This window comes from Cervus canadensis, chromosome 12 (assembly GCF_019320065.1).
Source record: "Cervus canadensis isolate Bull #8, Minnesota chromosome 12, ASM1932006v1, whole genome shotgun sequence".
Lineage (NCBI taxonomy): Eukaryota > Metazoa > Chordata > Mammalia > Artiodactyla > Cervidae > Cervus > Cervus canadensis.
The window spans coordinates 35,538,979-35,564,409 of NC_057397.1; the positions used below are offsets into that span (position 1 = coordinate 35,538,979).

Consider the following 25,431-nt stretch of genomic DNA (forward strand, 5'->3'; position numbering starts at 1 on the left):
CAAAGATTTAGTGACACCTTCTGATAGCTTCAACACATTTATGTAACATATAAATTCTGGGGGGTTCATCACTTATTTCACAACACTTACCTCACAAAACATATATTTGAAGGATTGTGAGGATTAGTTATTATTCAGGAAGAACCTTTAGAAAGATTTAAGAACAGTGGCAACTAACTCAAAGTTGTGAAAGCTCTCAAGGAGAAAATTCTGAAAAACTGGCCAAAATGTTTTACACAAACCATCCCATATTAGGATTGATATATTGCTAATAAAATTCTCACTCATGAAGACTCAATGAGACCTAAAAAGCAGTAAATCTGACTTCTATGCTGGGCAAATTAGTGAAACATTTCACAATCCTATACTTTAAGGGTAATATAAATGGTGAAACAGACTAAAATTTTAAAAATAAGCTGTATCTAAGTCATTAGAATCCTTTAAATAAATAACATCTTTAAGAAGAGAACAAGTAAATAGTTTACAGCCTCTGTCACATTAAAGTATATGTCTTATGGGACTTCCTTGGTGGTCCAGTGTTTAAGATTCCGTGTTCCCAATGCAGGGGGTGCAGGTTTGATCCCTGGTCAGTGAACTAAAATCTGGCATGCCGCACAGCATAGCCAAAATATATATATATATATATATATATATCTGTTCCTTAAATGACTGCAGATCATGGAATAAAGAAGATACATTTGTCATGGATCAGAACAAGCTTCAGAATATGAGGAGGTTTCTTAAAACTTCACTTCTCCAGTAGAGTATTTTATAACACTAGGGTTCTTGAAATTAGTACTAAAACTAATCACATTTAAATCGCTAAGCTAAGAGAGGCCACTAAAATCTACCTAGGATGTCAAACTACTGGGGAGGAACTTTAGCTGGACCCACAGACTGAAACATTATATATTCATGATGGTTATATGGCTAATAAAGAATCTGTGAGTAAAAGTTCAAAATGGAGACAAATAATGACCCAAACCCACGTCTACCTTTTCCCTAAATAAGAAGAGAATCACTAAGAAAGAAAAAATTCATTTGTTAACAGAGAGAACACAGTTTCCTAGTTTTGGCTTCCCAAAAAAAAAAAACCAAGTTGTTAACCTATCTTGGGTCAAGACAAGTATAAGTACAGGTCTATAAAAGGCGGTCAAAGAACACAGTATGGTTAACCTCTTGGCTACAACATTTGTGGCAAAATTACGGCCTAAAAAAAATCTTATCATAAACCACTTAAACCTTTTCTGGAACTAGAGAAGACCCTACTAAAATTATACCCTCAAATATAATATACAAATTAGCAGTTCCAAAGAGCTGACACCTACCGTGGCTAACTTCACTGGGCCTCTGGAAATTGTGAATGACAGAACTGCATTAGAAGGTCACTTGGTTTTCCCCAAAGTATAAAAGCTATCACATTTTATTAGAAATCACCTCCCTGAAAATTCCCAGGGACAGAAGACTAGAAGTAAAGGAACACAGTAAGAGGTGAGTAGATATGAAGTGGGATTCCACCTCCAAGAAAAACAAAAATAAATCAGTTACGTTTGAGTCTCAACAGTTTAGGGAATTAAAAGTTTTCCTCCGATTCAAGGAAGATTACACAGTAGATCACACAACTGCTATCCTACAGAAAATAAAGGGCAAAGAATTAACCTGAAAGTTTGGACTCAGGAATTTAGAAAGCGGTTGTATAACACTAAAAGGTAGTACAAATAAAAAGGTTCACAACTAACAGAGGTAAACCTACAGATACATATTAAGCAAGGAGAAAAGGAATTGTTATACTAGTCTGAGATAATTTTGTGTTCCTATCCCCTTATAATCCTTATTGTTCTATAGGAAATGTTCCAGTTGAATGGAACCAGAAAGTACTCTATACTTTTATAAAAAAAGACATTCCTCCCCAAATTACCATCTCATCAGTCTACTGGACATACTATCTATAAACATTATGTCAATTTACTTCTTATAAGTCTAGTTTTCTGGAGCCAATACTCAATAGTCATCTTAAACTATACTATTCAGTTATCTATCACCTTAAGGAAAATGTTTTAGGAACCACATATCTACACTCCCATCTGTGAAAAGCGATCATTTAAGAAACTAAGTCATTTATATTTAATATTGATCCCAGGAAATAGGTATTATTAATGGATCTCACTGAAATATTTTTATGATGTCATAAAGAGGTTTTTTTTTTAATCTTTTTCAAGAACAATTACATTTGCTTTATGATACAGAACTCAGGTTCAATCATTAATCTGTGCACTGGACTGGGTACAGATCTATTTTCTAAGGAAAATTCTAGATCTGAATTGTAGATTAATTCCTCAGTCCTTTTGTATGCTGAGAAGAATTGTCTTATTACCTATTTTGGTTAGGTCCCTTTATTTTTTTTAACCCTTTTCATAGCTCAACTGATTTTTCAAAGCATATAGACCCCTACCTTAACTGGCAACACAGAATATTTGCATTCCAGTGCAGGTATGACCTTAATTCCTTAGTGAATAGAAAGTAAAAGAGTTCTGGGCAACAGGTTGACAGTCAAGTTCAAGTAATTAACAAAACAGAATATATATTCACACACCAGTGACTTTTTACACTTTAATAAGTTACTGTGTGCTAGAGAAAAATCTCAAAAGAAGTGTAATATAAGGTGTGGTGTGTACAAAGACAGTAACACTGGGGTAGGATGATTGGCCTAATTTTCAAGGTGTCCTAATAATGTGGAAGATCACAAATTTAAACTTGGGCTTCTTTTCAACATTGGTGTTGGGCAGCTCAACTGTGGTATGTCAGCTGAGTCCTTCTCGTCTAAACAAAAGGAGATCAACTCAATTTCAGATTTGCTGTTTTTCATTAATAATGACTCCACTGTACATCCTGGAAGCCCCTTCTAAGGTGCACATATGTCACTAATCTGAACCCAAATCTCTCTTGCCTCTTTGATCACACCTGACAAACATCCTGTCCCATGCTGACCCAAGTATGCTGGTCAGCACCAAACAGAATGGCTGTGAAGTTTGACACCTGAGGCTTACAATTCTGCGTGGTTTCTAGAAACCGAATGATAAGTGTTTTGTTGAGTTCTTCCAACATCAAGCAAGCCTTTGCTTAGTCTTTGATCTTTTGTTTACCATTGCAGGTCACATCTTGACATTGCTCTGACCTTGCAATCCTTTCAGAACTAAGGTGATCATAAGAAAATAACTAGAGCCCATATTTCTTGGTAACTCTCATTCTAAGGAGAATACAATCATTAAAGATCTTTTGGAACTAAAGCGGCTAAGCAGAAAAATGTAAGCTGAAATTTCCAAAGTTTCAAAACAAAGCTGATGTGGTTCTGCTTAATGAATGAGTATGATTACCTTTTTTGATAAGATTTTTCCAAATTCAACTACAGTGCCAAGGTGAACTATTTCTCATGTTGCTATGTAACTGTTATCGTGGAATGTAGAAAAGAGAAGACAATAGAAATTAAACAGCTGAAATGCTTTAGCTGTGGAAAGATAAAGGCAGAGTTCAAGAAGAGTCCCTGTACTCAACCGCCGGAGTGACAGGGTGGGGGCTCTACCATCTCCAAGTGAAATGGACACTACCCTGCACTGATTTCGTATGACAGTCGTTCATGGAGGAAAACCATCCATTTAACAGAGAATGCAGGAGAGGAATGATGCAGGCATACAAGGTTCAAGCCAAGAGCAGAAAACTATCGAAGAATCGGGGGGTGGAGGAAGGTGGGTGGGGGTGTTTTCCAGTGTCTTGACTCTTTGCGACCCAACAGACTGGCAGGCAAGAATACAGGAGTGGTTTGCAATTTCCTCCTCCAGGGAATATCCCCAACCCGAGTACTGAACCCACATCTCATGCGTTTCCTGCACTGGCAGATGGGATTTTCTACCACTGGGAAGCCCAAGAACAAACTGAGGATGTTTTAAACAAGATTATCTGTAAATGAAAAAAAGTATCTGTATCTGCAACAGGAAACAAGATCAAGAAAGTAACGGTTTAGTTGAATGAGAAACAGGTGCCTTTTTAAAATGGATAATTCATATGGGGGCAGGGATATTTTCAATCTGTTTATTGGGAAGATGAATTCCTACACAAACTCTGTACTATTTTACATTAAGTAAAAGGTTAATTTAGTTTAAAAAGCCTTTAAAAAAATTCTTCGCTAACTTGGAGATGATCCATCCTTAAACCATTAAGACTTTTCTACTTCAGTTTTAAAAATACAGATTTCTCAAGTAACACATAAAAACGACTATGAAAAACATCTATGAGGTATATTTTAAAGAATTATTATATTTCCTGACTTATTATGCAAGCTTTTTTATTCAAAACCAGGCAGTAAGAAATTCTAGAAGTATTCTTAAGTAAAGGCCTTCTCTTAAGTCCTTTCAACATAACAAGACAGCATTAGAGAGCTTCAAAGATGATCTTTTTGAAACTTTCCTATGGAATAGAAAAGAAAATGGGAATATATTGTCTAACAATGGGGTGGGACAGAGTGGAAAAGAGGACTATACTTTCAAAATATACATATTTTCTAAATTCCATCATTCTAAGACAATTTCTTCTCAAGCTTAACAACAACAAAAACAAAAACTTAAAAGTGGTTTTAAAACACTGGGGGGAAAAAAAAACACCGTGGAGAAGATAATAGGGGAATTTTTCTATTATTAGTGAGGCTGGGTCTGAAATAGAATGACTACTATCTTGGCAACTTTGACATTTTATTTTATTTTTTTATTTTTATTTTTTTTTGCAACTTTGACATTTTAAAAAATGTTTGATGTAGTTGGGTTTCTCAACATTATTGATTGACTTATCTTAGTCTCTGATAATTTAAAGAACTTATGAAAGGTAAAGGGGACTGTGACACTCAAGGAGTGTTTTTGGTTTTGTTGGAAAAGGTTTTTTGTAAAGGTACAGAGGGAAGAGACAACTCATTTTAGGACAATGCTTAGTCCTAAAAGGCAAGAGGATGTGAAAGAAAGAGAAGCTGTTGTTTTCTTAAAAGATTAACCTGCTACATCAGATATGCAGATGATACCACCCTTATGGTGGAAAGCAAAGAAGAGCCTCTTGATGAAAGTCAAAGAGGAGAGTGAAAAAGTCGGCTTAAAACTCAACATTCAGAAAACTAAGATCATGGCATCTGGTCCCATCACTTCATGGGAAATAGATGGGGAAACAATGGAAACAATGAAGTGACAGACTTCATTTCTGGGGACTCCAAAATCACTGCAGATGCGAGTGCAACAATGAAATTAAAAGATGCTTGCTCCTTGGAAAAAAAGTTATGACCAACCTAGATAGCATATTAAAAAGCAGAGACATTACTTAACCAACAAAGGTCCGTTTAGTCAAGGCTATCGTTTTTCCAGTAGTCATGTATGGATGTGAGAGTTGGACTATAAAAAAAGCTGAGTACTAAAGAATTGATGCTTTTGAACTGTGGTGTTGGAGAAGACTCTTGAGAGTCCCTTGGACTGCAAGGAGATCCAACCAGTCCATCCTAAAGGAAATCAGTCCTGAATATTCATTGGAAGGACTGATGCTGAAGCTGAAACTACAATAATTTGGCCACGTGATGCGAAGAACTGACTCATTTGAAAAGACCCTGATGCTGGGAAAGACTGAAAGCGGGAGAAGGGGACAACAGAGGATGAGATGGTTGGATGGCATCACCGACTCAATGGACATGAGTTTGAGTAAACTCCGGGAGTTGGTGATGGACAGGGAGGCCTGGTGTGCTGCAGTCCATGGGTCGCAAAGAGTCGGACACGACTAAGTTGAACTGAACTTGCTATACCACCAGGCTTCCCTGGTGGCTCAGATGGTAAAGAATCTGCCTGCAATGCAGGAAAGCCAGGTTGACCCCTGGGTCAGAAAGATCCCCTGGAGAAGGGAATGGCAACCCACTCCAGTGTTCTTGCCTGGAGAACTCCACATACAGAAGAGCCTGATGGGCTACAGTCTATGGAGTTGCAAGAGTCAGACTCGACCGAGCGACTACCACTGCTGTACCACCAGCAAATAAGACAAGTTTTGTTAAACTCTTAATCCTCCTCCTTCAACACCACACTCATTTTATAAAACTGCCAATAAGTTTCAAAATATTAAAATTTAATTATTTTACTGTTTTGAACTTTTTTGCCCATGATTGTAATTATTCTTGAGTAGCGATTATAAATGGTCTTTATTATTACAAAGCTATGTTTTTCACAATTTTATTTTTTAACTTTACATTGACTGTGATTTGAGGTTTTTTCCCAAGCTTTTATATACGATTTACATTTTCACATATCTAAATGTTTAATCTGTGACTCCTTTTAAGTTCAGAAGTTCTTTCTTCCTTCCTCCAGAGCTGATATCCAACTTAAAAAAGATATTTGTCTACTGTATGTAGTTTTTAAAGTGCTTATTAATTCAATCCAAAGGAAATATTTTCTATATGAAAAGATAAATTTTTCTTTCCCAAAATGGTTTTTGGGAACTATTTTCTATATGAAAAGATAAAATCTTCTTTCCCCAAAATACCAATTTTCTAACAGGATTACTTACTTACTAAATAATTTTTCCCTTCTCATTGGTTTGTGATACATTTATTTATCACATATTCAAAACTTATATACAAAAAGGCCTAGAAAAGAGTAATTCTATTTTGATGTCTGTTCTTACCCTATTATCTTTTGGTGTTTGGTAGACTTATCCTCCTTCAATATCTTAATTAAAAAAAAACAAAACACCTTTATCATCTTTCTTCCAAACCTTAAAAGCACCCATTCTATCATTCTACTGAATTTCTATTGAACTACACATTAAACCAATAATTTGTAAAGAATATACATTTTTATATTTCAAAATAACTTTACGGTTTCTTTTTTTCTGTTTTTAATTTCAAACACCTCTTTGACGAAGCAGTTTAGAAAAGGTGCTAGCAGCCTTCAATTATTAAGCTACCATCACCCAACAAAAACAGAAATTAAAATATTAAAAACAATGTATTCATAAAGCTACAATCAGTAGAACCTCAGATTTTTTTAGGAATAACTATTAGATTAGGAAGAGCTTTCTTTAAGTTAATAGGCCATCTCTAACAATAAGACATTCCACCCGCCAACAAGAGCACCACAACTGAGTACACTGGCATTACAACTTCTATCTCCAGTAACAGGTTTCCAAATAGGCTAGTTCTAATTTGATTTATTATTATTAAGTACTTCTTTTTTATAATAAAATAGTAGGGCAGAATATTCAAGCAATTTTAGATTCTACTTGTATGATGGCCATGATTTTATGTGCTCCATTAAAACTCTGGTCTAACTTATCCACAACATCCATTACATAATTCCTTCTTTTTCCCAGATTTATAATCTTTCAAACATAAATACTGAAAAATTTTCATTCTAAATAAAACTGCTTACCATGATACCACCATTTTGTTTTCTTTGGATTCTTGTTACATGTTCGAACATAAAAAGAATTATCTGGTGGTCGTCTCTGAAATGAAAAAGTTTAAACAGATAAGTTAAAAAACAGGAAAACATAAGGAGATAGTTTTAATAAAACCTCTAGGCAAAATTATCATAGAATGTATAAGAAACAATATAAATGCTGATGTCACACTGAAAAAAAATATATTCCAGAAAATGTAGCCTCTAAAACACTGAAATTTTTTTTTTTTTTTCCAAAACAGATATGCATATGTGATTTGGGTTAGCTTCCAGTGGAATTACTAGAGAATGACAATCAACCATAGTGGCAGCATAACCTAGGTTCTAAAGAATTCTAGTTTTATTTATCTTGTCTCCCTAGAAGTAATTTAATAATTATTTTTATGAGCTAATCAAAACAAAAGTCTACCTAACTAGCTTTGTCTGAGAAATTCTAGCAATTTATAAACAAAGGATTATTGCTTTCCTGTAAAAAAAGTATAGTTAAGGAGAACCCAAAGGATTCAGTTTCCAAAATGTATGTAAGAGGAAAAGAAGAGGGAGATACATTAGCATTTCTGCTATGCATATGTCCAGACCAGCACACTATTAGAAACATATGGCAGCTCTATAGGGGAGCTCCATCAGAAATAGTGATGCCAACAACAGTGAAGACAGGTTGTAAAATAATGTTCTTGAAAACTATTAGATGTTGAACAAACACAAGAAATATGTGCCTCTTTACAAAGATTTGGAAACATGTGAAATGTGCATTAAAGCCACTGAAGGCAGGTTAGTAGATATATGATAGGTCCAATTAAACAGCAATGCTGAACAGGACTACTGATGTAGCAGGAATCAAAACTGACAGTCTCACTTGACGCATCCAAAATCCATATACAAAACTAGGATAGCAATAACAGTAATTTAACAGAAAGAGTAGAGCATAAGACACTGAACAACTATTCCAAGATTATCCTGTTTATACAGTTAGAGAAAATTCCTGAAAAATTACCATGAAATTAGATGCCTACTTCAAAGAATAGATGGTCTGCTATTGTTTGTCCTGTAAAGTCATAACCTGTGCTCGTGTGGAATAAGCTGCTACTGCTGCTACAATTTTATAAACTCACTTATCACAACCCAATCCTCAAAAAACAAAAGACAGAGGAAAAGTTCATTCTATTTGCTTTTATCAAGAATATAAGCAAATTAGTAAGTGACTAGGAGATATGTTTCTTAAAAAAATAAAGTAAGGATACAAAAAACTGGATTAGCTAAATTGTTTTAAGAATGGAATACAAGCTGGAAAGTTTGGACTATCTGTATCACAAGATCACTGAGACTAAAGTGTAGGTTACTGAAAGGCCCCTGGTCTCAATATCAGGAATGATCTTTAATCTGCGGACATAATGGATTTAAAAGCCTTCAGTCTAGGGAACCATTCTTGACTATGAAAAAGGAAATTGGAACAGAAGAATTATGACTAAAATATGCCTCTGGTAAAATTAAAATTTGTATTCTGAGAGTTGACTATTAAAGTGAAATTCATATATCCACGTCCACTACAGAATAAAACTCACCTGTTTAACAGAATAATTTTCAGTGAATTTTAAAAGACTTTTTAAAGTTTGTTTCACGCTAGACTCCTCTCAGTGCCAGAGCATGTTTCCTCTTCATCTTAGTAACCTGGTACTTAGCACAGTACAACAGCACATAGTAGGGCCCTAATAATGTCTGAATTTTATCATTTTTCACAAAACTAATACTGTCAGAATCTAACTTCCATATTATCATTTTGGTTGAATGAAGTAAAATTTATAGTTTATATTATATAATATAGTTTGTCAATAATTTAAATGGAATGATTAGTCTTACACTAACTATGCAAGAAACACTAAGAGACAACTAGAAAGTGAGGGGAAAGATGAGGGTTAGAAAAGGATGAAGGAGTTAAGAGAACAAAATCATTTTCTAGTTTTTAATAGTAAATCACTGCATTTAAATGTAAACAGATTTAATAATCATAAGGCACATGTAAGAACTATGCACAAACACCACTTGCATTAATCTTAACTTCTCTTCTAAATCCTATAGTTACTACCTCATCTTTCTACAGGCATTAAAATTAAGAGAAACCTTTGTAAACTGCTCTGCCCCACACCTAAATTTAAAGTCTGTATGTGTGTTGGGGTTGGAGGCAGGGAGAGGAGAAAATATGGAAGCAATAAATGAATAAAGCTTGTTTCCAAGCCCTTAGGGTTAACAAAAGCTCAAGTGTAGCCTAAAATGCAGCCAAGGAAAGCCAACAACCAAGAGGAAATTCAAGTTAAAAGGTGATATTAACATTAGATAATATGTACCCTCTTTCATCTATTCTAAGATGTACATTTTTTTTCTTAATATTTTACCCATATGGGGATCGTCTTTTGACTAAGGGTATGTGATAGTTTAACTGCAAGAAGTTTCTTTCTTTCTCTTGTGGTACATAAAATACAACATTAAAGGCTCTCACATTAGAATTTATAAATATATATGCTATTTAACCCATTATTTCCCATTCTTATTTGAACAAATTTTTTTTTAAATAAACTGAACACCAGGAAACCTCCTATGGAACTCACACTCTAAGAAACTCACCTTGCAAACAAGTGGCTTAAGAGTGTTTCAAAATCTAGATAAGCTACCATTTAAAAATAAAGTACTCTCTTCAACATTCTCTAAATAGTAATTTAGTAAAAGGGACAGTTCAAATGGAAAAATAGCCCTGCTACAATAAATGAATAACCCTACAGCTCCCTGATCTCCAAGATAAATTCATTTCTCCTTTAAACACAATACAAAACAAAACCCTCCCCTCACCATGGAGAAGAGAAGCTTTAAAATGTAGAAATAAAAAACAAAACAAAAAATAAATAAATAAATAAAAATAAAATAAAATGTAGAAATACAAGAATATTGAGACACTAACCCTCAAGCAGGAATGACAAAGAGGGCTGGAAACAGAGAGGATTTAGACACTTTAAAAGGGTATTCTAAATTTAACTCACATGAATTTTCTTTCTGGTCTTTTCCCCCTTTCTCTATCAGACAGAATCTGTAGATTAGTAAAGGAGAATAAGAGGAAAAGTTCTGAAAATTCTATTAGTGATTTAGTCCGCCACCTTCGGTCTAGTCTTTATGATAGGAGAGCTCCGGTTCCTGGAAAATTCCCTAAAGGAGGCTGATAGGGTGGAAACCAGCAGAGAGGCGAAGGGAGCTAGGAGGATTGTTTCTGGGGCTTCCCACAGTGAAATCTAGAAACCATAATTTCTTATACACTTTTGCCCTGTGCATGCCTACAGAAATAAAACTTGGATTATTTAAGAACATCCGAAGGAATTTCCTATTTAAGAAATATAAAGTCTGATGTCTATTATCAAATTATTTTCCAATCTACTACTAAACATCCTCTATAACTTCATAGCAAAAAGCATCAAGTACTTTCTTCAAATAAATTTTATATTAAAATAGTTTCTCTACCTGAACTAAAAGAAGAGCTATTACCTGAATAGTTCTGAAAAGTCCTACCTTTTCTTTGCAGCTGGAAAGCATGCTAATAATGCTAAGACAAACTGACTGGACTGAGAGCGCTGGGGACCAGTCTTCTGTTAGAATGGATAAACAGATATGACCATTGCTATAAACATGAGGATGAACAGGAATATTTTCACCAGTAAACATGACCTAAGAAAGAACAAAATTCCATTAATTTTATCTGTATTACCAAAAAATAAAATATTATCCATATAAGTTAATATTTTAAAAACCAAATTGAAAACAAACAAAATCAATGCCAGGAACAAGATAAACAACTGCTTGTAGTTTATTTTTATCAATTCAATAAGTAATGGTTTTATTAATACGAATAACCATGTAGTAGGAAAAAAACCTTCTGATTATTTTATATTTCAGCTGTTTTTTACAAATTACTTTTAAATTTTCTAAATTACCAAGCATTTTTAGATGAGTGAAAGAAAACTATATGTACAAGAATGGTTTTTCAAATTCTACTCATTGTTCTCCCCATACAGAAATCAAATACACTAAAATTCCAAATCCAAGTATTCAATTTTAGGACAATATGAATTACATGTGATAGGAACACTCCTCCTACTGACAACAATGCTATTATCTAAGGTGCCACATACATAAAAGGAAATGACTGCCATATATTCTACCTCATCTAAACTCAAACTTCCAGTATGATGAGCACAGATTCCCACTTATTAAGGAGTAAAGACCCATGTGCTTGGATGAGAAAGCAAAGGTTGAATGAGTCTCCCAATTACTTGCTCTTTTCCTCTGCTTTTTCTTTTACTCAGTTCTTCTACCAGTTTTCTCCTTTATCCATCTTGCCTCAGCACTGTTTTGAAAGATAATAAATCTATTATTTCCTTCCTTAGCCCTAATACATTCAGAATACCAATAGTGCTGCTTCTGAAACATATCTATCTAAGCATCTGAACAGGCAGGAGTAAATTCATATATTCCAAGGAATCTGTAAGCACAGGTCAAACTAGATCAAAGCAGAAGTCTCATATTTAACAATGCCTGGATATATGTTAGTTCATAATAAATCACTTTGATATAAAATTAACCATCAATCCTCTAAGTGAACTTTACACTGCAGTATGATGCACCATTTTTACTGTTGCAGCAATTCTTAGCAATCCTTCTTACTTTTTGATCAGCACCCTCACCCCGTTTAAAAGTTTCTGCCTGTGCCTCCTGTCATTTAGGATCTTGGTTTCCTGACCAGAGATGGAACTCAGGCCCCCTGCAGTGCAGACATGGAGTCCTAACCACTGAACTGCCAGGAAAAGTCCCCCATCTGGCTCTTAGGGGAAAAAAAAAAAATCACCTGGAGATCTGGCTAAAAGTACAAATTCAAGAGCCCCACTTTCACAGATTCTGATTCACTAGGTATGATGATATTTTTATAAGACTCAAGTGGTAAAGAACTTGCCTGCCAATGCAGAAAACATAAGAGACATGGGTTTGATCCCTGGGTTGGGAAGATCCCCTGGAGAAGGGAATGGCTACCCACTCCAGTATTCTTGCCTGGAGAATCCCATGGACACAGGAGCCCGGCAGGCTACAGTCCATGGGATTGCAAAGAGTTGGACACGACTGAAGTGTCTTAGCACATCAAATATAAACTAGTAGTTCCCAAACCAGACTTAACAGTAAGTATATCTCAGCCCCACAAACTGCCTCATACTTGAATACAGCAAAATCTTCATAAGGAAAAAACCCTACCTTAAGTGATGAAAAACTGATGAAATATATTGCTCTAGGTATATTCCGCCCCCCCCCACTTTTTTTTCCTTTATAGAGCAGAAAAGAGCCAGTGAAAAAAAGTGTGGCCACAATAAAGTATGCTATATTTTAATACAGGATACATTATAGTAAATTACCATAGGTTAGGTTTTGCTTTTAAATATCTACCTACAAATCTGATTTTATTAGAATTTTACAAATACCTACATTTAACAAAGGACACTTTCATATGAGTAGGTGTCTTCTAATATTTCTACTGCTAACATATGGGACCCATTTCCTTGGCTGAAGCTAATGTAAGATTCCAACAACACAAGACAAGACTCTACCCATGGACATCACCAGACGGTCAATACCAAAATCAGACTCATTATATTCTTTGCAGACAAAGATGAAGAAGCTCTATACAGTCAGCAAAAACCAGACTGGGAGCTGACTGTGGCTCAGATCAGGAACTCCTTATTGCCAAATTCAGACTTAAATTGAAGGAAGTAGAGAAAAACCACTAGACCATTCCGGTATGACCTAAATCAAATCCCTTACGATTATACAGTGGAAGTAACAAATAGATTCAGGGGTTAGATCTGATAGAGTGCCTGAAGAACTATGGATGAGGTTCGTGACACTGTACAGGAGGCAGTGATCAAGATCATCCCCAAGAAAAAGCAATGCAAAAAGGCAAAATGGTTGTCTGAGGAGGGCTTACAAATAGCTGAGAAAAGAGAAGTGGAAGGCAAAGGAGAAAAGGAAAGATATACCCATGTGAATGCAGAGTTCCAAAGAATAGCAAGGAGAGATAAAAAAGCCTTCCTCAATGACCAATGCAAAGAAATAGAGGAAAACAATAGAATGGGAAAGACTAGAGATCTCTTCAAGAAAATCAGAGATACCAAGGGAATATTTCATACAAAGCTGAGCACAATAAAAGACAGAAATGGTATGGACCTAACAGAAGCAGAAGATATTAAGAAGAGCTGGCAAGAATACACAGAAGAACTATACAAAAAAGATCTTCATGACCCAGATAACCAGGATGGTGTGATCACTCACCTACAGCCAGACATCCTGGAATGAAAAGTCAAGTGCGCCTTAGGAAGCATCACCATGAACAAAGCTAGTGGAGGTGATGGAATTCCAGTTAAGCTATTTGAAATCTTAAAAGATGATGCTGTGAAAGTGCTGCACTCAATATGCCAGCAAATCTGGAAAACTCAGCAGTGGCCACAGGACCGGAAAGGTCAGTTTTCATTCCAATCCCAAAGAAAGGCAATGCCAAAGAATGTTCAAACTACTGCACAACTGCACTCATCCCACAAGCTAGCAAGTAATGCTCAAAATTTTCCAAGCCAGGCTTCAACAGTATGTGAACTGTGAACTTCCAGATGTTCAAGCTGGATTTAGAAAGGCAGAGGAACCAGAGATCAAACTGCCAACATCTGCTAGATCATCAAAAAAGCAAGAGAGTTGCAGAAAAACATCTATTTCTGCTTTATTGACTATGCCAAAGCCTTTGACCATGTGGATCACAACAAACTGTGGAGAATTCTGAAAGAGATGGGAATACCAGACCATCTGACCTGCCTCCGGAGGAATCTGTATGCAGGTCAGGAAGCAACAGTTAGAACTAGACACGGAACAACAAACTGGTTCCAAATTGGGAAAGGAGTTATGTCAAGGCTATATACTGTCACCCTGCTTATTTAACTTATATGCAGAGTACATCATGCGAAATGCCAGGTTGGATGAAGCACAAGCTGCAATCAAGATTGCCAGAAGAAATATCAATAACCTCAGACATGCAGATGATACCACCCTTTTGGCAGAAAGTGAAGAAGCACTAAAGAGCCTCACAGAAGAGAGTAAAAAAGCTGGCTTAGAATTCAACATTCAGAAAACTAAGATCATGGCATCTGGTTCCATCACTTCATGGCAAACAGATGGGGAAACAATGGAAACAGTGACAGACTTCATTTTTTTGGGCTCCAAAATCACTGCAGATGGTGAGTGCAGCCATGAAATTAAAAGACGCTTGCTCCTTGGAAGGAAAGTTATGACCAACCTAGACAGCATATTAAAAAGCAGAGACATTACTTTGCCAATAAAGGTCTGTCTAGTCAAGGATATGGTTTTTCCAGTAGTCATGTATGGATGTGAGAGCTGGACTATAAACAAAGCTGAGCACTGAAGAATTGATGCTTTTGAACTGTGGTGTTGGAGAAGACTCACGAGAGTCCCTTGGACTGCAAGGAGATCCAACCAGCCCATCCTAAAGGAGATTAGTCCTGGGTGTTCATTGGAAGGACTGATGTTGAAGCTGGAATGCCAATACTCTGGCCACATGATGCAAAGAACTGACTCACTGGAAAAGACCCTGATGCTGGGAAAGATTGAAGGCGTGAGGAGAAGGGGATGAGAGAGGATGAAACGGTTGGATCACTGACGTGACGGACATGAATTTGAGTAGGCTCCAGGGGTTGGTGATGGACAGGGAGGCCTGGAGTGCTGTAGTCCATGGGGTTGCAAAGAGTCTGACATGACTGAGTGACTGAACTGAACTGAATATAAGATAGGAAGAGGAATTTTTTCTCAAAGGAATGACTTTATACACTGCATTTTTTTTGTCCTTTAAATTCTGGACATCCACTCTCCATTTTCATGAAGCTGCTGCTGCTAAGTCGCTTCAGTTGTGTCTGACCCTGTGTGACCCCAATAGACGGCAGCCCACCAGGCTCCTCTGTCCCTGGGATTCTCCAGGCAAGAACACTGGAGTGGGTTGCCATTTCCTTCTCCAATGCATGAAAGTGAAAAGTGAAAGTGAAGTCGCTCAGTAGTGTCTGACTGTTAGTGACCCCATGGACTGCAGCCCACCAGGCTCCTCCGTCCATGGGAGTTTCCAGGCAAGAGTACTGGAGTAGGTTGCCATTGCCTTCTCCGATTTCCATGGAGAGCTAAAGTAAACCTGATAACTAAAAGGAAAAGTCTTAAAACAAGAGATATCAAGTTACTTGTCCTGCCCAATTGCAGAAGACCCCCTGAGAGACTTGGGCACAGCTGTGTTTGAAGGACCATTTACATCAATTACACCTATCAGTAACAATGTGCTCAATGGCTCAGTCATGTCTGACTCTTTATAATCCTATGGACTGTACCCCACCAAGCTCCTCTGTTCATGGGATTGTCCTGGCAAAATACTGGGGTGGGTTGCCATTTTCTCCTCCAGGGGATCTTCTTGGCCCAGGGATCAAACCCAAGTCTCCTGAGCAGACGGAAATAAATTAGATCTCAACAATGCTTAAAAAAAGGGGGGTGGGGTGGGGTGTATTTTACACCTGCTGCATTAGGACAAATGCAGCCAATCTAAAACTTTCCAACAACCCACAACATGTGAAGTGATTCGTTGCACATGGTACAGGTAACCCCTAGGAGTTTGTCGAAACATGGAAAGGCTGAGTTTCCATGCCAAAGAATTCCTGAAATATAAGAAAAAACTTTTTTCAACAGTTTATTCATGTAAAAGTCTGGTAAGCTGTCTGCACAGACAATTTTGATGTAAGCTTTGCTATTCTGGTTCTCTGCACGTCACACAAGTGTAAACACTGCTGAATTTCTTCAAGGCCACACTCTTAACTGTCCTTGTTTATTTAATATGCAGTACAAGCCAGAGGAATTAATGGACATTTCAAGCTTTTTTAATGCAGCTACATAGGTTCTAAAAACTTAAGAGTCTTTAAACTTTTCAGAGCTCAAAACCTATTTTGGGGGGGCTGGGGGGGGAGTCGCAAATAGCTGATAAACTATCTAACACAGATGTGACAAGAAAACTGAATACAATGAATTTGAAACCAAAGGAGAAAAAGAGTTTTGCAAACCTATTTTTTAAACAATTTATTCAAAGTAGTCATTCAGATTAAACAGCAACCAGAGTGCACATATTGCCCATTATGCAAATCAAATTGAGTAAAATGGAATTACAGACTTTCAAGAACAAGCTATTTAATGGAAAAAAATTTAGAAAAGGATCTTAGATCTAATGCATGTGAACCACATCTGAAATTTTGAGTCTGCATAAGAAGCAGCCCTCAAATGTCTCTAAATTTCCAAATACCCCACTATCAGTGTGGTTCAAATTCGAGAGCAGATGAGAGCTGAGAAAGAACTATGCTTTTGGAGGTAAGAATGCATTTCCCACATACAACCTAAAATTTTAAGCAAGTCAACCTCAGGGTAACCTTTGGGTACTAAATGTAGTATTTGTTCATAAAACTACTAAGATCTAAACTGAATGCTACCAACAGTGATAATATAAAGGGTGGATATTAGCTAACTGTTTCTAATATGAAATTCATGTTACTTATCATACCTGAGGACTTTAAACATTAAGCTCAATACTCACTGACCTCACAGTACTGAGATCTTACCACAATGCAGGCATACTAATGTATTCAGACTAATGCTCTACAAGTGATTAGAAAGTCAGACACTGAATATGGTATGTGAAGATAGGTCAAAATACAATATACATAGAATGAGCTATACAAAACAGGCTATAATTATAAAAGCCAGTCTACAATAAGGACACCAAGGTTTCTATAGGGACAATAAGAGGGAATGTTTTCTCCAATTAAAATTGCAAGTAGATGAGAATACTTAAAGGGCAACTACAAAAACTGAACATACAAGTAGACAGTTTCATAAACTAATCTAATTATGAATAATATATATGACATAGTCAGTCTAGCATAAATGATAAATATCTGACAAAAGTGGTTGGGGACAAGAATTTTAGAATAGTTTTCAATTCAATTCTCCTCTTTTCAGTCATCTAATATGTATCAGTGGAATGAATATTAATAGTTTTCACAAAGCAGCGAGAATCAGACCACAAACAAAAGGATGAAGACATTATTTGCCAAAATGTTTCTAAAGTTTTATAATCAAGGCAAGTATATTTTTTAGCACCTTTAAAATAAGTTCAAAATATGGCCACCTTCAAAACCTCCATGGTTACCCTTCTGGTCCAAATCACCATCACCTCTCACCTGGGTCACTGCCATTATTTATCTGGCCTCCCTAAACGCTTGTGCTTCCACATCTCATCAAATAAAATCTTCAGTGAATGGGGAATTTTGCAACCACTTGTCCAGAGCAATGAACCTCAGGAAAGTTTTGCTATCAGAAAAATCTTCAAATCTATATGTACATTAAGCTTTGAGTACCGGACCCTTTATAATTATTTTATAACCATATAGATAATATGATTAAAATAACTTTAAAATAATTTAAAAGTATTACTGGACTTCCAGTGCTCTGTCATTTTCTCAATCATGGGTATCAGAACATATAACTTCTATCACATGGGAGGGACCATAAAATTAACTGATGTTAATAGGGGATCTTTGTATTTCAAAAGACTGGAACAACTGCCCTAGGGTTTCCACATCATTCTACATGTAGTCTTTAATTTCCAGAAATAACATTACTTAATAAATTTGTTGTTGCTGATTAGTTCCTAAGTCGTGTCCAACTGTTTTGCCACCCCATGGAGTGTAGCCCACCAGGCTCTTCTGTCTGTGGGATTTCCCAGGCAAGAATGCTGGAGTAGGTTGCCATTTCCATTCCCAAGAGATATTCCCAACCCAGGGATAGAACCTGCGTCTCCTACATTTAGCAGGTAGATTCTTTACCACAGAGCCACTTAATGAATAAGCAGGTATTTTCCACGTTGGTATTAATACCTAATCAGCAGAATGGGAGAAGAGTAACTTAGGTTTGATTCCTGATTGTTCTAATAACTAGCTTCTAAACCATAAACAAGACAATTCACTTCTACAGGCTTCAATTCCCTCACATTAAATGAGGATAAATCTATTTCTTCTATTTCATTGAGCTGTTTCAAGATAAAATCAGAATGAAAGTTACATTAATAAAGTATGATGCAAATACTAGTATACAATAGAAGGCATGGAGGTTAATGTGTCGCTGAAATGCTTCAGTTCAGACTTGACCATAAAGAGACTTGACTGCTAAGCTTGACTCCACAGGAAGTAAGAACCATCACAGGATTTACTGAGAAGGGTGAGGATGGTGGTGGTGGATGTACGTGGGAAAACCAATGAGGTAATGGCACCTTCAAAGAAATCCAACAGCAATGTGAAAGGATGTCTAGGAGTGGGAAGAATTAAAGGCTACTCTGTAACAGTCCAAATGAAAACTAAAAACTTGGACCACACAGCACTGATGATAACTTAAGCAAAGTGATCAGACTGCCTTACATCTGTGAAAGGACCTGAAAAACCACACTTAAGAATGAAGGAAAGGAAAGAAATTTAACACAAGAAGATGGGTGAACAGAAACCGAAAGAGAGAATTCTCTTATTTAGTTATTAGAAAAAAACTGAGTTTATTAGCTACGTTAAATTTGGGATGTCTGGAGGTGTTCAAGTAGAGCTGCCCAACAAGGGCATGAAATTAAACCTCAGAAGTAAGAGTGTGTACACAGAGTTGGAAATCTGGGAGTTAGCGGCTTAAGATGGTTAAAGACACTGAAGAGCGAGAAGAATAAAGAAGCTAGAGGACACCAAAATCAGACCAGTAAGCAGGAGTGAAACCAGGGAAGAGGATAACAGGAATACAAGCTAAGATGATAGGATTTATGACAAAGGCTTTCACAAAAATATTAAAGATGAAATTCAAATGATGCTTAAGTTTGCCGTTTGATTTAATTAAGAACGGAGTTTTAGAGAATACCTTAGACCTAGTTAGAGAAATTTTTTTTTAAATATTTGTGAGTTTCCACAGTTAACCTTCTCCAGTATTCCCTAAGGCAAAGTTTCCAATTCCATGATTCGTATTCTTCCTTCACAGGCCTTCAAGGGACTTAGCTGAAGTGAGGTAAAGGAACAGGCTGAGAACAAGTGGACGCCTCACTGCCTTCAAGCAAAGACGGTTAAGATGATGCTGATGAGCCGAAGGCAACAACAGAAAGTGAAGATCATTTTCTGAAGAGAAGCAATACATTTGGTTTCTGATTACAGTTGATGTGTGGTTATTATCGAAACCCAGAGGTCAAGACAAGACACACTTCTTCACTTTTTTTTTAGAAAAAGATAAAAATCAGCCCCCAACATCTTACTTTTCTGCTCACATAGAAACTTCAGAACTCATGGAATCAATTTCCATTTAATACTATGCCTTGGCGGCGAGTGAGTGGGCCGGTGATTGTGCGCTGCCGCCGTGGAGTTAACGTTGGGAATCTGAGAGCGGAGCGGTGCAGCAGCAGGGGAAGGGGTGAGGAGAGAGACAGGAAGAAAATCATGGAGGCAGATGTAATAGCAGATCTTCAACGCAAACTCAAAGAGACTGAACAAGAGCGGCTGAAAGCGGCACAGTATGGTTTACAGCTAGTGGAGAGCCAGAATGAACTGCAGAATCAACTGGATAAATGCCGTAATGAAATGACGGCCCTGGCTGAGAGCTACGAACAAGAAAAATACACTCTTCAGAGAGAAGTTGAGCTCAAGAGTCGAATGTTAGAAAGTTTGAGCTCTGAATGTGAAGCTATTAAACAACAACAGAAAATGCATCTGGAGAAATTAGAAGAAACACTGAGCAGAAGCCACAGGCAGGAAGTGAATGAACTAAAAAAAAAGTTAGAAACACTGAAAGCTGAGTTAGATGAAGCTCGGCTAAGTGAAAAGCAGCTGAAGCACAAAGTGGATCATCAGCAGGAACTCCTTTCTAGTAAATCAAAGGAAATGCAAATAATGTGTACATGAAAGTATGTCTTCAGAGATGCTGACTCTTCAAATTGAGCTGACTGAAATGGAAAATGTGAAGACCACCCTCCAAGAAGAAGTGAATGAACTGCAGTACAGACAAGAACAACTCGAACTTCTTAATGCTAATTTAATGCGCCAGGTAGACCGGCTTAAAGGAGAAAAAGAAAGAGCGAGAGAAAGAAGTGGTTTCTTACTATAATGCCTTAGAGAAAGCTCGTGTAGAGAAACAGGACCTTCAGGTGCAGCTAGACCAGGCCCTCCAGCAAGCCTTGGACCCTAACAGTAAAGGCAGCTCTTTGTTTGCAGAGGTGGAGGATCGAAGGGCAGCAATGGAACGTCAGCTTATCAGCATGAAAGTCAAGTATCAGTCACTAAAGAAGCAAAATGCATTTAATAGAGAATGGATGCAAAGAATGAAGTTACAGATCGCTACATTGCTACAAATGAAAGGGTCTCAAGCTGAATTTGAACAGCAGGAACGGTTGCTTGCCATGTTGGAGCAGAAGAATGGTGAAATTAAACATCTCTTAGGTGAAATTAGGAATCTGGAGAAATTTAAGAGTTTATATGAAAGTATGGAATCTAAGCCTTCAGCCAACTCTGTTCCTCTGGAAGATGTCACCTATTACACAGATTTACTTCAAATAAAGCTTGACAACTTAAACAAAGAAAATGAAAACACTAAAGGTGAATTGTCCATCCAGCGAATGAAAGCATTACTTGAGAGCCAGCGGGCTCTGGATATTGAGCGGAAACTTTTTTTTAAATGAAAGGTGCCTCCAGCTTTCCCAAAGTGAAAATATGAAACTGAGAGCTAAATTAGATGAGCTGAAACTGAAGTTTGAACCTGAAGAGAAAATTGAAGTGCCTGTACTCAAAAAGAGACGTGAGGTCCTGCCTGTGGATATAACCACCCCTAATGCTATATGTACCACCAGTGCTGTTGGGGAAGAAGTTTATAGATTATCACCACAGAAAGAGGAGGCACAATCCTATTCTAGTGGTTTGGAAGATAACAACTTGCAGCTAGAAAAGACAGTTTCTGTAAGCACATCAGGAGTCATTCTCTCTCCTTACAAAAATCTGCCCATGGATATTCAGCCAAGAAAGGAAAAGAAGTGTGTGAAACTTACAGGAGTTCCCGCTGACTCAGAAGCCTTAAGTGAAAGAAGTGGAAACACCCCTAACTCTCCCAGGTTAGCTGCTGAATCAAGGCTTCAAACAGAAGTTAAACAAGAAACTGCAAGCAAATTGGAAAAAGCAGCTTGTAAGAAATCACACCCTATTGTATATGTATCCTCCAAGTCAACTCCAGAGACCCAGTGCCCTCAGCAGTAAAGACTTTTCCTTTATGAGAATAAGGTACCACTTGCCCCAAAGATTGCTCTGGAGCTTAAATGTTGTCTTTATCTGAGGATACCTTCTTGCAGCCTATTTTCCTTCTACTCATTGTGCCAGGAACTGGTATTTTCATGCTTTGAGCAAACATTCAAAATGTGATTGTGATTCTAACCAGGAGAGTTCCTTAAGTGATGAACTGTGAATCACAGTGAATAGACTATTAACTGAAGGAAAGTGTTATTATAAATCTGTTGGTTGCATTGTATATAGATTATTAAAGTACCTTCAGAGCCATATATACTTGAAAAGAGAACACATTATTGTATTTTCCTATGTACATTTTTATGAACGTAGTTTTTCACTATTTTGTGAAAATAGAAAACTTTGTTTAAAAATATATTGTAACTAGATTTTGTCAGTGTTTAAAGCATGTATGTTCATCTTTGTATTCATCTACATGATTTTTGTTTCGATTACATGAAAAATACAATTTTGAAATTTAAAATAAAGTTGCTATAATTAAAAAAAAAAAAAATACTAAGCCTTGAAACAATTATCTTTTTAACTACAGCACAATATAAAAGTTGACTTCCATCTATACTCCCACATGGCTAAGAGAAGATTAAGCTGTTTGTGTCACTACTTAAAGTAGTGACATTTTCTTTTCTTGGGCTCCAAAATCACTGCGGATGGTGATAGCAGCCACAAAATTAAAAGACGCTTGCTCCTTGGAAGAAAAGTTATGACAAACTTAGACAGCATGTTAAAAAGCAGAGACATCACTTTGCCGTCAAAAGTCCATTTAGTCAAAGCTACCGTCTTTCCAGTAGTCATGTACAGATGTGAAAGTTGGACCATAAAGAAAGCTGAGCACCGAAGAACTGATGCTTTCAAACTGTGCTGCCAGAGAAGACTCTTTAGAGGCCCTGGACAGCAAGGAAATCAACCCTGAATATTCATTGGAAGGACTGATGGTGAAGCTGAAGCTCCAGTACATTGGCCACCTAATGCGAAAAGCCAACTCACTGAAAAGACCCTGATGCTGCGAAAGATTGAGGGCAGGAGGAGAAGGGGGTGAGGAGAGATAAGATAGTTTGATGGCATCACTGACTCAATGGACATGAGCTTGAGCAAACTCCGGGAGATAGGGAAGGACAGGGAAGCCTGGCGTGGTGCAATTCATGAGGTTGCAAAAAGTAGGACAAGACCTAGCAACTGAATAACAACTTAAAAGTACCAATGAAATAAGTATTTCCTCAAAAATAGCATATTTTAGCACCTAACACATTGAATTTCATGATCTACAACACCTGATCACATAGCAGTGCTACACAGTTAGGCACTGCCCTATCATTTAGCTACTAGTAACTCATTATCCATTTTACCAACCTAGAAATCTGGAATTCTCCTTTTCTCTAACCTCCAAGGATTAATCATTTACCACAGTTAAACAGCTCTCAAAAATTTTTATCTACCACCACTACCCTTTGTCCATGTTTTCAGACATTAACTAAACTGATAGTGCTTCACACTAAAATGATCTAGAAACTTAAGACTATTCTCATGGCAATGAGAAATCAAAGAAGTACTCCTTTCAAAACAGCACTTGCCTCTTAATGATGTCATTCTATCAATACCATCATCTTATCTAGAAAGACATGGCTCCAACTATTCCAAAATGCTAAGTTCTCCCACAACCTGTGGGCCTAGGGGTTAGATTTCCATGCCCTTTGGTCTACTTAACATGAATGGATCAGAAATAGTCTTAAGTTTTTAGAAGTACAAAAGCAGCAAAGCCCTAATCTCAATAAAGTAAATTGTTCATATGACCTTGATTATATTACAAATAAGATAAATAAACAAATCTACTTAATTGCAATGATTATAAGTTTTTACTTAGTCAAAAATCACAAATTTAGCATTTGTCTATAATCTAAAAATACAATAAAATTTTAAAAAGCAAAACAGTTACCTGAGGAGAGTCAAAAGGATATCGACTACTAAATTTAAATAGAAGTTGAAATTTTTCCCCTTCATATAAGGTACCTGGTGCACCTTCCATGTCTACAATCCACCTAGAATAGGAAAAAAAAAAAAAAAGAAATTTAAACCTCAGTTATAAAGGACTGGGGTGAAGAGGAAAAAGAACACCAGATATGCATCTATGCCAGGCAATGGGACAGGAGTCACCCATGTATAACAACACACCTCATCCTCCCAACGATGACAGGAGTAGGTAGTAACACTCCTGGCCCTATTCCTTTCTCTGACACTCCTGGGTTAAATAAGTAGACCAAGGTCAGACAGCTAAAAAGGACAGAGCCAAGTTTTAACTCCAGGTTTAACTCCAAGTTTTAGGTCCAGAAAAAAACAAAATAAAACTCAACTTAGGTGTACTGACACCAAAGTCTACACTCTTCTTACTGTTTATGGTAACTTATTTTTTCAGACCATCTCTACAATTATGGAAAACATTTTATAGATAAAATCAAGCTAATCAACTGCTTTCCTGGTATCAATTATTTTAGAAGCTATTAATATGAGAGAAGTTGATAGCAGCAATGACTACAGCAGCTGTCAGACCAATTTTCTCATGAGTATTCCAGAGACAGCTAACCAGGAAAAAGGAAACTAAGCTGACATCAGTCCACTTACTCTGATGGCTTCTCAAGGCTCTAAAAGGCCTTTCCTTTGTCTCTCATTATGTTTCAATCGTTTAATAAACCCAGAATAGATTTCCATGGCATCTATATAAGCTTACTTTGTTTTCACATATAATAATCATGAATATAAATCTGTTTATAATAATATACAGCACACTATCTCCAATTATTTTAAAAAAGAGGAACACAGTTTATTACAACATAGATGACAGGGCAGATTTTAGAAGTAAAAATCCAAGTCCCTAATTACAGCCATGCCATTTGTAATTACTGTATACCTGGTCAATTCCTTAAATTCTATACTTTTCAGGTATAAAAATTTATTATATTAAATACAGGGAAACAAAAGGAAGGTTGAGGTTACAGTGCTGGGCTACTATTGAGCACCTCACATATTATGGACTTAGGAGTATATAAAATAGTAAGTGTGCCTACTGTCTGAAAGTAACCAGATTGGAACCCATCAGTTCAGTTCAGTTCAGTTCAGTTCAGTTGCTCAGTCGTGTCGGACTCTTTACGACCCCACGAATCGCAGCACACCAGGCCTCCCTGTCCATCACCAACTCCCAGAGTTTACTCAAACCCATGTCCATTGAGTCGGTGATGCCATCCAACCATCTCATCCTCTGTCATCCCCTTCTCCTCCTGCCCCCAATCCGTCCCAGCATTAGGGTCTTTCCCAATGAGTCAACTCTTAACATGAGGTGGCCAAAGTATTGGAGTTTCCAGCTTCAACATCAGTCCTTGCAATGAACACCCAGGACTGATCTCCTTTAGGATGGACTGGTTAGATCTCCATGCAGTCCAAGGGACTCTCAAGAGTCTTCTACAACACCACAGTTCAAAAGCATCAATTTTTCGGCGCTCAGCTTTCTTCAC

General features: G+C 37.0%; 2 protein-coding genes across 3 annotated transcripts in view; one reads left to right on the forward strand and one right to left on the reverse strand.

The window, feature by feature from the left end:
• UBE2W (ubiquitin conjugating enzyme E2 W) overlaps positions 1-25,431 on the reverse strand; it is a 66,530-nt gene that overhangs the window by 6,191 nt on the left and 34,908 nt on the right. The window contains exons 3-6 of one of the 2 annotated variants that reach the window (XM_043483342.1): positions 23,862-23,964; positions 11,019-11,174; positions 7,440-7,515; positions 6,686-6,737 (exon numbers count right to left, since the gene is read on the reverse strand). In XM_043483342.1, the coding sequence (XP_043339277.1) occupies positions 6,721-6,737; positions 7,440-7,515; positions 11,019-11,174; positions 23,862-23,964 (352 nt within the window). In that variant the 3' untranslated portion in view covers positions 6,686-6,720. Of the gene's footprint in view, positions 1-6,685; positions 6,738-7,439; positions 7,516-11,018; positions 11,175-23,861; positions 23,965-25,431 lie in introns of those variants that run through there. The other variant, XM_043483343.1, reaches the window with a different exon arrangement.
• Positions 20,084-22,404, forward strand: LOC122450971 (protein Spindly-like). Its single transcript, XM_043483341.1, is given in 4 exon segments — positions 20,084-20,535; positions 20,537-20,714; positions 20,716-21,306; positions 21,308-22,404. Coding segments are annotated over 4 exon segments (1,800 nt in total). The 3' UTR covers positions 21,887-22,404.